The 16830-nt window shown below is 42.9% G+C and overlaps 1 protein-coding gene across 4 annotated transcripts in view; it reads right to left on the reverse strand.

The window, feature by feature from the left end:
• LOC144818885 (RNA exonuclease 1 homolog) overlaps window positions 1-16830 on the reverse strand; it is a 1142074-nt gene that overhangs the window by 276743 nt on the left and 848501 nt on the right. For 2 of the 4 annotated variants that reach the window (XM_078676714.1, XR_013607172.1), the window contains one exon: window positions 13975-14090. In XM_078676714.1, the coding sequence (XP_078532840.1) occupies window positions 13975-14090 (116 nt within the window). Of the gene's footprint in view, window positions 1-13974; window positions 14091-16830 lie in introns of those variants that run through there. The other 2 variants (XR_013607173.1, XM_078676715.1) reach the window with 1 other exon arrangement.

Here is a 16830-nt window from a genome sequence, read left to right on the forward strand (position 1 = left end):
CAGTTACCTTCTCTCAGTACCTATGCTTCAGTCCTCTTCCCCTCTATTCCCTTCCTTCGCTCACTCAGTAATTCCCCTTCCCTCACTCACCTTACTCCACTTCACTCACTCCTTCTCTCACTCCCTCTGTCCTGTCACATCCTCACTCTCCTGCCCTCACTCCCTCTTAGCCGCACTACCTACGTCCCCTCACTCTCAGTCCCCTTCCCTCATGCTCACTCCCTTTAACTCACCTACACTCCCTCACTTACCTTTCTATGCTCCCTCTCTGTCCCCTTCTTTTACTCTTTCCTTCACTCCCTCTGTCTCCTCACTCCCCTTGTCTCACGCTCACTTGCCTTTATCCACCCTCTATCACCACTCTTTCCTCAACCTCACTGCTCTTCTCTTACCCTCCCTCACCCCTGTTCCCTTACTCCGCTTCCCTCACTTATCCTCATTCCCCATGTTCACTCCCCTTCCCTTCACTCCCCTCCCACACTCACCTTCTTTCAGTCCCCCTGCTTCACTTCCCTTCCCCTGTCGTACCTTCCTTCGCTCCCTCACTGATTTTCCTTTTCTCTCTCATCGTACTCCACTCCACTCACTCCTTCTGTCAGTCCCTCTGTCCTCTCACTTCATCAATCCTCTTCCCTCACTCCCTCTATATTACCCTCACTCCCTCCATCCCCTCATTCTGTGACTCCCCCTTCACTCACCCTCACTCACCTTCCATCCCTGTCATCAACTCACCCTCACTCACTCCCCTTCTGTCATTTGCTCCCTCAGTCACTTTCTACTCTTCATTCAGTCATTTTATCCATTCATCTATGCAGTGCACATTCATTGAAAAAAAAAGAGAATATATAAGGAATATAGCTCTTTTTGGAGAATTGGAGGTAGTTCTAAAAACTTTTTTTTCTTTTTTCGTTTTTATATATTTTTCTAATACTTTTTCAGAACGATTTTATACTTTTTGGGGATTTTTTGGGGAGAAAAACAAAACCAGGGAATCCAAAACTGCTCAACAGGAGCAAAAAAAAGGGGAAAAATTAGTGGTGGGTGGAGCAGTGGTGTTCTTGTTTTCTATGAACAATAAGTTTGACGCTCTGCTCCCCATAGCAAATCAATTCATCGCAGTCCTTGCACAGAAATTTCAGACCTGCAAAGACCGGCTGCACGCTGGGAATTAATCTTGCACCTTGTCTACCAGAAGGTGTTGCTCCACCAGTCGAGGTGCTGCCGCCATCTGTTGGACGATTGCGTGCCAGGTCCCGGACACTCTCCTTCGCATAGTTGTTGGGGTGTCTCCTCTCAACATGCCTGATTAAAGTGGCATTACCAAAGCTGTATTTTTTGGTTGGGTCACCACGTGACAAGGTGGTGCCACATATTTTGCAGCACACCTTCGCCGCATTCACCTTTTCACCTTCGGGGAAGGTAAGAAATTTCCAAATGTAATGTTCTTTGACTTTGCGCCGAGGAGGGTCCTCTGGCACAAACTCTTCATCAGAGTCACTGGAGGTTGTCTGTCTTCCAGCCATTCTTCAGAAAAAGACAAGATGCTGCAGAAGAACCAGGGAACAGCTCTTGCTCTCTCCAAGTTCAAAGTGGTAGTGAGGGAAAAAGGTGGGGGGCTTTCAATATTTGGAAAAAAAACTTCTATTGTGTTTTTATCTAGGAACCTAAATCGATATTTCTATTTTATGCCCTTGTTCGGCTATAATCAATAATATCCCTATAACGGCATAAGGAATCATATCCATATTAGTCGTAGCCCATGCAGTCACATTAAGCAAGGCTACTTCCCTGGCCTCCTAGAAAGCACAACGAGTTCTCTAAACAAACCAAACCTCCAGCAACCTGGGAAATCCCCCTTGCTTTTGTTTTGATTTTGTCCTAGAACTCTTGTAAAGCACTGTAAGAACGGCCAGTTCTTAGTGACATCTTTATTGACGTCTTATGTCCAACCTTACGTCAAACCCGGCACCTTTCAGGTATAAATATACCAACGTTCCCTTAAGCAAACACACGGTGGTGGTTTTGGAGCAGAGCAGCGATCTACTTGCCCGAGAGCCCAGCTGATGCGAGAGCCCACGGACGCTGCCCCTCCTTTTTGACGCACTGAAAGAGACGCTGTCTTTTCTCCTGCCGAGAAATCCAGCTCCGGTGTTTCCAGATACCTTCGCGGGTTACTGGGATATCGAGTCCTGAGAGAGAGATACAAGACCTCCTGCTTTCTAATTACCCAGGTACGGAACTGACTAAACCCTTGAAGAGAATTCTTGAGTCAGATTCTTGGCAAAAACAAACTTAACTTAAACTGCTACTTATTTACTCCTTCCCACGTATTAGGCTTAGGTCAGGTACACAGGGGTAGGCGTATTTAGAAGCACCAGTTGAGTACGTTAGTCAATGTATATATGTATATATATATTATCTATTTTAAAGTATCATATGGCTAAGAAACCATATCAATGCTTTTACAGTATTATTTTATAATCACCTTTTACTGTACGCACTTTACTTTACTATGAGTATTGCAATCGTGGCAATTCATTTCTCTTGCATGAGAAAGAAGACTGCTCAATAAATAACATCTTTTATTGAAAACGCCCGTCTCTCTTTTCTCTGCACTCTGCTGAAACTAAGTATGCACACTTGACTGAGTGAAATAGCCGTCTATTGTTTTCACACGACTCTAGAGATACTCTTATTCTGAGGGAGCAAAGTTGTCATGTTATATGGTTGTCGGAAGCTAATTCCTTCTTGTCTAATCAGGAAAGTTAATTCCTTCTTGAACATTCGAGAAAGTTTCTAGTGACCTCTGAGCTAGCTGGCAAACCTTAAGTCTAATATAGTCAGTAGAGACCTAGTTGACCTCAGTCCTACGTCTATACTGCTGAATATATTAATCCAATGCGCAGAGCCTATTGGGAATATAGGAACTACACTACACTCTCACCGTACTCCACTTCACTCACTCCTTCTCTCAGTCCCTCTGTCCTCTAACTTCATCACTCCTCTTCCCTCACTCTATATTACCCTCCCTCCCTCCATCCCCTCACTCTGTGACTCCCCCTTCACTCACCCTCACTCACCTTCCATCCCTGTCATCAACTCACCCTCACTCACTCCCCTGCTGTCATTTGTTCCCTCAGTCACTTTCTACCCTTCATTCAGTCATTTTATCCATTCATTTATGCAGTGCACATTCATTGAACCACGTGACAAGGTGGTGCCACATATTTTGCAGCACACCTTCGCCGCATTCACCTTTTCACCTTCGGGGAAGGTAAAAAAATTCCAAATGTAATGTTCTTTGACTTTGCGCCGAGGAGGGTCCTCTGGCACAAACTCTTCATCAGAGTCACTGGAGGTTGTCTGTCTTCCAGCCATTCTTCAGAAAAAGACAAGATGCTGCAGAAGAACCAGGGAACAGCTCTTGCTCTCTCCAAGTTCAAAGTGGTAGTGAGGGAAATAGGTGGGGGCTTTCAATATTTGGAAAAAAAAAAAACAACTTATGAACCAATGAAAAGTGTTGTTTTAAGGTCACATGGCTTGACGCGCTTACGCTACGGAGCGCTTCCGGGTGCACTAACGCAGCACGTACGTAGGCGATTACGGAGGCATTTCCGGGGGCGCTTACGCGGCGTGTGTGAATGAAGTTTTACTTGATTTTCAGAAATGTGTTTAAAGTTAAAATACGGTTATTTAAAATCAAAATACTACTTTCATGAGTATGCCACTGAATGTCTTGCATTATTATTTGCTTTAAATACATAATTATATTTTTTTCGCTCGCGGGAATAGCGCTTACGCTACGTGTACGTTTACAGGGTACGCGCACCCTGAGCGCTCCGGAGTTAAAAAATAAAAATAAAAAAAACATAGGAAAAATATATTGAAAAATTAATATTACAAAAATAAAGAATATTTGAATAATTAAAAAAATATATAAAATAATTAATAGCTATGAAAAATAGCTATTAAAAAATTAATAATTCACTTTAAAAACCGTAGGTTTCAAACTCGTTATAGTTACGAATTAGCTTTCAAAAAACCTTTGAAATTCACTGAAAAAACCATAGGTTTCACACTCGTTATACTTAGGAATTAGCATTTAAAAAACCTTTGAAATTCACTATAACTCGCGCGCCCGCAATCCACTGCTGATGATGTCACATATTACATCATTCATGACACGGTCAGTGACATTATTATAGTTTATTATAAGTTCATTATAATTAATTATATATTTATTTTCTGAGTTATAGTGAGTCCAACTAACTATAACGTGGGAATTTCAATGGTTTTGTACGAGTAAAATGTTCAGCTAACTATAACTGGTGTGAAACCTATGGTTTTTTCAGTGACATATATATATATATATATATATATACACATACATATATATATATATAAATAATCACAGTGTGAGCCACTATGGTCACTGAAGAAGGAACTATTTAGGTGCATTTGAAAAATGTAAGCAGGCTTTATTCAAGCACCTCAAGTGACGGGAGCTGATAGGAAAAGCGAGCTGCCCGACTGACCTTTAACGCATGCTTTGGTGAGTGGAAGCAAAATGTGAATGACAATTTAACTGACCAATACTTGAAGCCTAAACAAAGGCCTCTCTGTATGTACATTATTATTTGCTGAAAAATAATTGTCTCGCAAAAGAAAGCTAAAGTGGTTTGAAAAGGTCAGACCTACAAACAGCCTTGCCAAAACATATCCAACAATTCTGGGGTTGAGGGAGTCTCCTTTAGTACTTTTTTGTGAATGTAGATTAACTGTTTCAGATTGACAAAGCCTGCTGCTACAGAATTATATTCTCCTTTGTGCCACATCCTCCTTACTCATTGAGGGAGAATGGCCCTCTAAGAAGGGTCACCCCAAAGTTATTGTCTTCCTCCTTTTTTTCCGGACCATCTTTTCTTGGCTTTAGGACACTGGGAATTTTACCACTGCTGACCACTGCTAAAGTGCATGTGCTCTCACCTCTAAACATGGCATAACTGGTTTACGCCTGTTTGGCATATTTAAAGTCCCTTGTAAAGTGGTATACCATATACCCAGGGCCCGCACGTTAAATGCCACTAGTGGGCCTGCACCACTGATTGTGCCACTCACATAAGTAGTCTTTTAAACCTGTCTCAGGCCTGCCACTGAAGGGGCCTGCAAGTGCAGATTACTGCCACTACGACTTGGCATTTGAATCTACTTGCCAAGCTTGAAACTCCTGTTTTATTACACATACGTTAGCTCCAAGGAAGGCACTAGGAAGCCCAAAGCGCAGGGTGCTATGTAAATGAAAGGTAGGACATGTACTGGTATGTTTTGTATGTCCTGGTAATGACAAGCAGCCTATTTTGTTTTTCACCACTGAGGCCTACTCCTCTCATATGTTAGCATTTGTATTTCCCTAATACATTTTTAAGATGTAGTTCCTTTTCAGAGTAGAGTAGCTTTTTCCTTTTCAGAGTAGAGTAGCTTTTTCATGTTTGGAATGGTAATGGAATCTCCTCCTTACTGTAAACTGTGATTTTCCATTACTATTTTAGAACAACCACTTTTAGAAAACTGACATTTCTCTGTGCTTATAACTCTGTTTGCTTTGAAGCTTGTCTCCAATACACATCTGGGCTGGATGACAGCTGCACTTTGTGCATTCCCTCCACAACACAGGAAGGATAGGTGTGTATGAGTACCCATCTATGTACATTTGCATTCTGATGGCCTGGCCAAGATGGAAGGGAGAGACTAACACTTCACTTTAATAGGCTGTCCTGTCCCAACACAAAGGATTGATCACCCCCTCAGACAGGAATGGGTTTAAATGGATACTTGGGGACTTCAGAGAGCTGATTTGAAGGCATCCCCCACATCAAAGGCAGTTTTGGGTATACGTACTGGGTCTCTGACCCCCTAAAATCTGACACATCTGGATATTGAACTGACACTAGGTCAGAAGGACTGCTTTGCTGCTAAAAAGGACTTATCTTTGGGCTGCAGACTTGGAAGACCTGCGTTTCTCTTGTGCTGCCCTGCTGCCTACTGCTCCCTGACTGTGCTGAAGGAGAACTGGAATCTGCCTTCCCTCCAAGTGATCTCCAAGGGCTTGCCTCCTATTTTCTGAAGTCTCAGGGACACAAAAGACTTCTTGCAATTCTGCTGGTGCTGCTGGACTGGCCATCTGTGAGTCCTACCCTTGATTGAGATGCCCTCTCCAGTTCTGGGCCTCAGATGTGGGTTCTGCAGCTGTGTTGCTACAAAATCAATGCACAGTCACCACTAGGCCAATCACAACCAAAGCAGTGCCCTTTGACGCGAGTCGATCTGGAGACAGCCCTGCGCGGGTTGATGACAACCCAGAACCAGACTACAAGGTTTGATTACGACGCAGCGCCAATTAAAGGTCCAGACTGCGAGGCTCGACTTTGACGCATCAATCAGACTGCGTGAATATGAACAGATGCATTGCCTTCACTGCATGGAGAACACATACGCATTTCACTGCATGGAGAACACATACGCATTTTGTTGCTTGCGACCAGGAAAGGTACTTGTGTGGCCTGTGTGGGTCCTGTAACTGGCCTGCGGTTCCACGAGGTCACCCCGAACTTTGACTTTGTCACACTCCAGCATAACCTAAAGTAAACATTTTTGCGCTACTTGCTTCTAAGCGCTTTACAGCATTTCTTTAAAATACACTCTCTCAACTTCTATACATTAGATTATTGCCACTTTTGGTCTTGTTTAGTTTATAATATAGTACCCTTTTTCTTATATAACTGTGTGGAGTCTTTGTTGTGTATTCATTGCGTTCCTGTATGTTTATGTTGCACAAATACACATTGCCTCTTTGGATAAGCCCGACTTCTTGGTGCCAAGCTACCACAATGCTTTCTATCAAAAAAGAGTTTGGCCCATATGGACAGAAGTGGGGTAAGGGCCCAAGATACTTTGAGAAACAAAAAGGAACCCACACTTCACATTTAACACCATGCAATTTTGGTTGAAAAAGAAGATAAACAAAATTTAATATGTTTATCCTGGCAATTAATTGCCTCGTTTTTATTCAATAAAAATCTTTTGTTGACTATTCATAAAGTCTAGAGAGCATTACCAAGGAGGCATTTGAAAGTGGCTTCTTGGGCCCAAAGGAATTGGAATTCTTAAATAAAAAGTCACCAAGAACACCTGTTCTTTACTTTCTTCCAAAAATTCATAAGGACGACACGGCACCCCCAGGCAGACCAATCGTCTCCGGTTGTGATTCAGTCCTGGAGCCGGCATCAAAATATATTGATTTTTTCCTGAAGCCTTTTCTACCTGAGGTCAAATCGTACCTAAGGGACACCATCGATTTCATCAATAAACTCAATGACATGACTTTTGACTCAGAAACACAATTGATGGTAACGCTAGAAGTCACCTCTCTTTATACTCAGATTCCCCAAGGGGAGGCCCTCGAGGTCATGGAAATCTATTTAGAACAACGTGAAAGACCACATAGAGTTCCAACCGCATTTATTCTATCTTTGGCCCAAATTACACTGAAAAGTAATTACTTTAAATTTGAAAATGAATTTTTTGTGCAGGTCAAGGACACGGCCATGGGTTGTCCCTATGCTCCTGAGATGGCGGTGCTGTACATGTCACAATATGAGGAGAAATTCATTTATAATGACAATCCTTACAGCACAAACATCAAGCAATGGATGAGGTATATTGACGACGTCTGGCTCCTGTGGCAGGGGAGCCAGACCGAGCTCATGTCCTTTTATGAATGGCTGAATTTGAGACATCCAGATATTAAATTTTCCATTGATTGCAGCAATCAAAGAATGACATTCCTCGATGTGGCAGTTTGCACGGAAGGGGGTAAATTCACCACTACCCTATTCAAGAAAGCAACAGACAAAAATACCATCTTACACTATAAAAGCGCACATCCGCAGTGTTTAAAAGAGAACCTTCCTTATGGTCAACTCCTCAGGATTAGACGCAATTGTTCTGAACTCGATGAGTTCAATGCACATGCAGACAATTTCTGTGAGGAATTAGAAAAAAGAGGTTACCCTAAAAAGCTTTTGAAGCATTCAAAGAAAAGGGCATGCTTCACACCACGGGAAGAATTGTTGAAAGTAAAAGCCAAAAAGGAGTTGGAGAAACTTGTTTGTGTTACCACCTATGGAGTTCACACGAACAAATTTCGCCAAATTATACTGCGCAATTGGCATTTGTTGGAGGGATTGGAATTCCCACTACAAAGGCCAATCTTTGCAATGAGGAAAAATCAGAGTGTCGGCCAACAGATCATTCGAGCAGACAGTTACATACAGAAACCAAAAAGTGACCTGTTGACAAAATGGAATCTTAAACCCATCACAGGCCACCGCAAATGTGGCACTTGTGTGGCCTGCAATAATGTTGTAGAAGGAGATGAATTTTGCCATAATGGTAGGAAATGGAGACACAGTTTACATACAAACTGCAAAAGCAAAAATGTCATCTATGGGATTCTGTGTGCATGTAACAAATTGTATATAGGAAAAACATGTCAGCAAGTAAATGTTAGGATAAAACAACATCGTTCACGACTAAAGAGAAAAGTGCAAAATGCCCCAATGGTTGAGCATTTTTTGGCTGCAGACCACAAAGAGACGGATTTCAAATGGACAGTTTTAGCCGGGATGGACCCACAGCACAAATCGCCTAATGTGGAGAAGGCGTTGTTGCGAAAAGAGGCCTATCTGATACTTCGCTTTGACACCATAAACACTGGTCTGAACTCAATTAGTGAAATCACCAGACTTTGAGTGGTGAACGGCAATCTACACTTCAAATCCCATAATGCACTGGTTCGGTAAACCAATTCGCGCCACTAGCGATTGGTCGAGAAAAAAGTGAACCTTTTAGATAGGCCAGTGCAAGTGAATTCCCCTCTCCCTCTGTGTGATGGAATGAGGAAGTGGAAGGCGAGCCAAACCCTCAGGTATGTGCAGTCTGACTGACTTAGAGTCGATATGAGAAGAAACAGTTCCTGTGCCTCAGTAATGAAGAGACTTTAATCATAATATTTTTAAGCAGGAAGCGCTCCCGTTTTCCGCATATTCAATCTTGGAAGCGGGTCGTTAAAGTAATACCGCGCGGCTCCCAAGTAACAGTACGTGCGTCTGCACACACTTAACTTTAAAAGCTGAAAGTGTAAACGCGCCGCTTGTATACATCCTTGCGCGCGCCTTTCACCAAAATGATTTAAAGCCTCCAATTATAATATTTTCAAATTGGAAGCGCCCCCGTCTATCTTTTATTCAATCTAGGAAGCGGGTTGCTAAAACATTACCGCGCGTCTCTCAAGCAACAGTACGTGTGCTTTCAACTTTAGAAGCACGAAGTGGAAACGCGCCGCTTGCAAACACCGCTGCGCGCGTCTTTCACCAAAATGATTTAAAGCCTAAAACCGGCGTTCGGCTTTTAGTTTGTTGTGAACAAATGAAAAATAGTAGGGTGAATAAGGAGTGCCCGTGTTGATCTATGCAGGATCCCTGTACCTGGGTGCAGCAACAAGAGTCACCGGACATACTTTTGAAATTCAGTAAACGAAGACGTTCTTGAGAGGCCCGTGAGCCGCCCTCATCACGAATGCGAGACACAAACGCAGTAAGTCACCCGAATCCCCAGCCCACAATGTTGGGTCACAAGGCGATAGAGCGAACAAAAGTGAGTAATGGGCTATTTTACAACATGTTTTTCAGTACTTCAAAAAAACGAGTGGCGAAAAATTCCAGAATAGAAAATAGGAAATAGCAGGAACCCAACAGGCTCCCCTCATTTTAATTCAGGTAAGAGACATTCAGTTGTTTGTCTCTTTCTCTGCTTTATTAGCATTTCAACTTGTCAGAACTGCACAATACCTGTACCTTACGTGAAAATAAGTTTTTCTAGAAATACCCACAGACTCCACGAATTCATGAATGTTGCTTTGGAAGAGCAGAACTTACCTCAAGTCCTCTGAGGTATGTTCCACTTTTATAGTTGTACATATGAGAAGGACCTGGCAGGTTGAGTAGAGCAATGTATATTAAATGTCCACAATTTGGTTTATGTTTTCACTATTAGGTCTAAGAAACGAGGGAAAGAATTCATTTGGCCCTGATGAGAGTTTGTGAAGAACCCTCCCAAACTCGAAACGCGTAGGCAAACAGGATCAAGTCCTTAGTCCGGAATCATAGTTAAATTGCTTAGGAACTTGTAGCCTACTAGCACTTCTACAGAATGGTGGTGGTGTTTTCAACAGACACACTGATAGTCTGTTTGATGGTCAAATATTTGTGAATAAGCATTCATTATGTTTTGATTGAAATATATTTTGAATTTTTTTCTTCTCTCCTAGTTGTGAGATATGTTATCACTTTCTTGCACAATATTTATATGTTTGCACATTGTATATGTAATTTTGATTCAAATTTCTTGCACATTGTATACTGAATTTTGATTTAATTTTCTGTGTTGTGTTGTACCAAGTAAACATCGCAACATTTATGGCTAGTACATGAAAGGCAATGTCATTTCTCTAGACTTTATGAATAGTCAACAAAAGATTTTTATTGAATAAAAACGAGGCAATTAATTGCCAGGATAAACATATTAAATTTTGTTTATCTTCTTTTTCAACCAAAATTGCATGGTGTTAAATGTGAAGTGTGGGTTCCTTTTTGTTTCTCAAAGCTACCACAATGAGCACAGGTTATCTTTTAGTGTGTATCTAGAATGCCCTGACCAGAGTGGTGGTTCCTGCCTGGCCTGGGTGCATACCTCAGTCAACAAGAAATGCAATTTCTAACATTCATGGACTGGAAGTGGATCTAAGTCGATAGTCAAAGCTCACTATCACAGCAGGATTTAATGTATCTGGTGTTTCCCGCATCTCATCTTGCATGTCTGAACTATAAGAAAATAGCCTACTAGCTGGATCATTGCTATCTTACAGTTTTGATTGTAAGCACCACCGTGACTGTAAAGTTTAAACTTACTAGTATCTTTGAAATAAAATAAAAAAACGCTCAACTTGGCCTTAAAGAAGAATAACATACTGAAAGGTCTACCACCCAACAAAAGTAATCAGAAATTACGTATACAGAGTTGTATTGTTTTTTTGAAAACCTTTATTGACATCATAAGGAGAGACAAGTCGAGGCCTACAACCAAGCCGGCCGGCCGCAATGTGCAAAATAATCAGGAGTCACCAGGCAAATATTACATAATCAATCAATACAAAGCAGAGGCCGTACAATCGCAGAAGGGGAGAAGAAATACAGAAACCAAAGGGCTAAAACACAGGAGTAAATCAGGCTTAATTTTATAATATGGGGAGAAGACATATGACAGGCTCACTTTCAATACGGAGGCATCCGATATCCCAAACCAACCTCAACATTATTAAGGGGGCATGGGGGCAAAATATCGGGGGGACAATACAATGCATTCAAGAAAATCAGGATACGTGAGACACAATCAGCCCCTGAGCATTATCCTCGTAACATGCCCGCCACCCAAGACACTACCAAGCCAGAACAGAGGGATCGGAAAAACAATGCATCAAAACCAGCCCGTCATAGTAACCTCTGGGACACAGGAAGGGGGGAAAAAAAAAGGGGGGGGGGGGACGAAGTGGGGAAGGGGAAGGAAAATGGAGGGAAGACAAAATAAAACAATAAAAGGAAAATAAGAAAATATGAAAAACGAAAGGAAGAAGACACGCCGACACAGGCCCCCCGTGACGGAAAGACAGGAGACAGAAGGAGTAGCGGCCCAAGTGGGGGTATGGCGATCGGGGAGAAAGACAGCCGAAACATAGCAGGAGGATTAACGACGCCACACCCCCCACCCGAAACACACCATAGGAGGTCGGGACAGACGCGGCCTCACGAAAAAGAGATACAAAAGGGCCATAGAACCAGAAGACAAACAAAAAGTAGAGCCCAACCCACCCGTCCCACCCTGCACCCCTGTAGAAGGCTATGGCCCACCCTTCAAACAGCGTGCCTGTCGCCCTAAACCAGACCCCGAAATATAGCGAGAAGTAAGAAAGAAGAAAGAGACAAAAAGGCAACAAAAGCGGAGAAAAGAAGACAGGAGGGAGGAGCAGAATAACCATAATCCGAACGGGCGGCCGCAGCCCTCCGCCCAACCAGACAAGCACAGTCAAAAACCGACCAGGACGACACCCCATCACGCGCCACAAAACATTAGGAGAAGGGGACCTCCCACCTTTCTACGATTAAAAACAATTATGCTATTAAATCGTATACCGGGAATCAAACGGAAGTCGTACATTTCACCCCCAACCCTTTCGAGCGACAAACCCCACCCACCACATGGCAATGTAAAACCACATACTAAATACGAAATCAGAATATAATCGAGTGGAATGGTGACTAGCATAGTTACGTGGGGGGTAGATAGATCCACAAGGGAGCAATAGTCCAAACAGAAAGTATCGATGCATCAAATATCGCAGCACGAGCAATGAAAAACAGGAGTTCAGTTGCGCCACTGGAGCGGGCGAGGTGGCCCCAATTATAGACACAGGCAAAGTCATCGAAGCAGGCACAGGAGGCAGTCCACCAATAGTTTCAGGCAACTATGTCGAACAGGGTCGCAGTACAGCATCCAAGTCCCCGGGGTCCGAACCTTGAAAAGCAGGGCGCCCCAAAGTCACCGACACACAACACGATCTCCGATCAGTGGCGGAGACACTCAAGTCAATCGAGGGGGGCGAGGCAATGAAGTCTTCGAAACATGAGGGCGACAAGAAGAAATGGCCGCCCAAAATGGCGGCAGATCGTGGCGTACCCACCGAGACGCCCAGGGCCAGGGAAGCATGTAGGGATCTCAGGGCTTCCAGGATATCTCTGACCGTTGGCTCACGTCCACCAGCTCCGCTCCCCACACCAATAGGCAACACGGGCCCGCCGCCACAGGGTGATTCTCGTTTCAGAGGGTCGGCCGCCATTTCGTGAATCAGCCCAATCGCCGCTCACCAAGACCCCCGGAAAGAACAGTTCTCAAATGTAGGACTTTACAAGCTCCGGGGGTCCCAGCAAGGGCGGCCTCAATGCCAAAAGGATGTCCGCCCGAGACGGGTCTCCGCCAGCACCAGCACCGGTGCCCCAATCAAGCGGAGTCCGGGCCCCGAGGACCAGGGCCGCCGGACAAAACAGGGGCGGGGAGAGACCCCTTCACAGACCAAGGTCCCCGGGCCTCTCACCCACGTCGGTCGCGCGGCCACCAGGGCAGGCCCGGGTCAGGACCGCCGGGATCTTCGCACATCGGCTCCCAACACTGGTTCTCGCTCTCGGTCGGGGCAGAGAGCCGTCGGATCCCACCGGCCAGGTCCCGGTCCAAGTCTCGCAGAGGCCCCGATCTCTCAGAGGCCACAACTCCGGAGCCACTGCACACCGAGACCCCGGGGTCGGATGGTAAGTACAAACAAGCCGTTATGTTTCCAATGCCCCAAAAATGTGTCGTCCCCGGACAGGATAGAAGACAGGATAGGCAATCAGGACGGAGGGCTGCGGGAGCCGAGCTAAAGGGCGACCATTACGGCCGCGAGCTAGGCTCCTCCCCCCAGAGTTGTATTGTTGAATATGAAACCTAAGAACTGGTAAAAAGAAAACAATCCATTGCTTTCATCATCCTAGATGAGAAAGAGAAATGAAAGTAGTTTGTAAGAGAACAGATTTCTAAATATGACCGGGCTTGCACAGATTGGGTAGACACGGACGTCAACATAAGCAAGCACTGGAATGTTTTGCACCGTACATAGAATTAAACTCTACATGTGATCAATCATTTCACATATTAACACAGATATATGTTAAAATAACTAAAAAAAAATAACACCAGGTCAAATATTTAGAACCAACTGTATATGACCGTCACCAGTTCATGAAGAGTTATACATGAGAATTCACATACCTGGTGTTATAGTCTATCACTTCATTATCTGGTTTAACAAATGTATCGTAAATCACTTGCAGGCTACAATCTACCACAGTTACTCTTGTAAGATTCAGGCCTTGAGATGTATAGCACTAGGAGAAAAAGGAAACCTGTTTAGACATTCGTTTTGACAATTCAAAAATTAAACTGTTAGGAACAGGCTCCTCCTCATATCAGGTACTCTATCAGCATAGCAAATCATTACCTTTTCATAAAAGGTTGAGTAGAAAAGACAGACAATTGCATGACTTGAGTTTTTGTCATGAATGTCGTTCATCTAAATCAAACTGAATATTGTCGCCCATGTGCAAAATCACAAAAATAATTACGTAAATGATCGAAACAATTTCAAGCACAAATGAATGAAACATTACTTCTTAACATTTCTTGAAGTTTTTGCTCACCTCATAGCGTCTTGGGAAAAAACAAAAAGGATTAATGTATTCTATATTCACCCGACGAGTTCTAGGTAAAACAAAGACACTAGGCCGCCTTTCCAAGTTCTATGCATCGATCTACTGTTTTTTTGTTCTGTTATATTTCAGAGGTTGCTCTTTGTTCTTTGACATGTAAAGCACTCATCTTGTTAAGTACCTCGGTGTCTCGGTTAAGTAGTGAAATTTAAAAACACAAACTAAATATAAAAGGACAAATGAGCTCCAAACTATTAAAAAGTCATTTAAATGATTTCCAAGGGAAAAACATCTGGCAGAAAACGTAGTTAAGCAGGCAGCAGCCTCTTCATATAGGGTTTATTCGGCCATTTCAAGCACCATGTTGCATTAAAATGTCACCTTGCAGGGCAGGGACAGTTTCTATCAGATGATTTTGATATGCACCATTTCATTTTATACATGCCAACTTGCAGCGGAGGAGAGTTTTTCTTATACATTTAATTAACTATAAAGACATAGTAAATTAATAAACAAAAAAACAAAACCACACTGATTGCATGCAGGGGCTTAGCTTCCAGTGGTGCAACACGTGCAGAGGCACCAGGGCTATAAGGCCCAAGGGGCTCACTGAACCCCAATTTTTCTGTATTACACTGTTCAAATCATGGTCAGGGGCACATTTCATTCCAGAAAGCATTTCATCCTTGTCCTAGTGACCATGACACACTGGCTATGCCACTGATTGCAGACTTAGGTGGGTGATAGTAAGATGTAAGGACATAAACTAGGAAGCACTCTAGTTTTCACCAGACAGCACCGGACTGTTTCACGGTCCATTCCTAAAGTGAAAAGCCAATGACCAAGCCCTAATAACTTAAGTGACGACAGAAGACACATTTTTGCAACCGATAGCTGTTAAGCAAGTCTAGCAACACTAACCGAAATAAGAAAAAACAGAAAAATAAACGCAACAGCTCTGGCTTATTATGGGACCCACCATGTGGAATTCCTTGCCTGATGTAATGAGGAGGGAGAAGCTGTTTCCAAACGTTCGTAAACGATTAAAAACGTGTTTTTTTAACCAATATTGCTAATGCTAGATCACGGTTATGCTTCTGTTGGCTTGCGCTGGGAAACCCTTGTTGGGTAGCTGTGCGCATTATAAAAATAAATTAACATAACATAACAGAGTCGTGTTATTTGCTGGAAGTGCTGCAACGATAAATGCAAGAACTACCTAGCCTGGTGAAGGATCGGATACATTAATGAGCCTAGTGAAGAGTGGCCCCTCAAAGTGCACGCACCACCTAAACTATTAAGAAGTATCAGTAACTCCACAATGCACAGGGATCCTACATGATGGGACATAGTAATGGTCATCAGTGCATCAATCAATGGGCCTAAAAATTGCCAGCAATGGCTCCACAGAAAGCATGCATAGAAAAGAGGGGTCAGTTATCCCACTAAGTGCATGTATAAACTGACATCCTGCGAAGGGTGTCAGTTACCCTACACCAAGCAAACATCAATAGACATACCCAGGGTGTTCTAGAGCATGTTTCCATCAGCTTAGAACAAAAACAACAACGCCCCCACAGAGGGCAGGATGCAAAAGGATGGATTAAAAACAGGAGCTCACTAATTAAGCCCTATATTATAGAGAACAGTGGTCCCTATTCTGAAAGAATAGACAAGTGGAGATAATCATACACTAGATAGAAAGTATGTCTTTTGTCCAGCCGGACAAGAATTTATTTTCATAATAGTTTTCAAATAGTAGCTTTGGTGAAACAGTCAATAACAAGTGGGCACAGCCGTGACCCACAAAACACAAGACAGAACAACGAAAAAGATTGGCCAAAAGGCAAGCCAAAATGGGTCTGTATACTTGTACTCAGTTTACACAGACATAAATCAACTTCTAAACACCATTGCACACTCTAATAAAGCTCAATCCTAGTGCATAAGGTGTATTGGTGTCGACGACACCAATACACCTTATGCACTAGGATTAAGCTTTGAAAAATAAATTAAATAAACTATAAAATAAATTCTTGTCCGGCTAGACAAAATACATACTTTCTATCTAGTGTATGATTATCTCCACTTGTCCATTCTTTCAGAATAGGGACCACTGTTCTCTATAATATGATACTACCCAAGGTCCCTACCGAATTACCTTTGGGTTCCCTTGTCCTTGTATAACATCACTAATTAAGCCCAACATTCTAAATAGGATTCTCAAATCGTATATAAAAGAGCAATGTAAGCCTACTGACAAACTAGCACATCACTATAATAAACTAGTGACAAAACCACTACACAATCATAAACAAAATAACTCACTACATAGGCTATTGGCCTTCAAGTGGCTTTTTCTATTAGAATCCACTTAGACAAATGACCGATTACATACCTTTACATAAATCTGGACAGA

The sequence above is a fragment of the Lissotriton helveticus genome, chromosome 2_1 (genome assembly GCF_964261635.1).
Source record: "Lissotriton helveticus chromosome 2_1, aLisHel1.1, whole genome shotgun sequence".
NCBI classification, from domain to species: domain Eukaryota; kingdom Metazoa; phylum Chordata; class Amphibia; order Caudata; family Salamandridae; genus Lissotriton; species Lissotriton helveticus.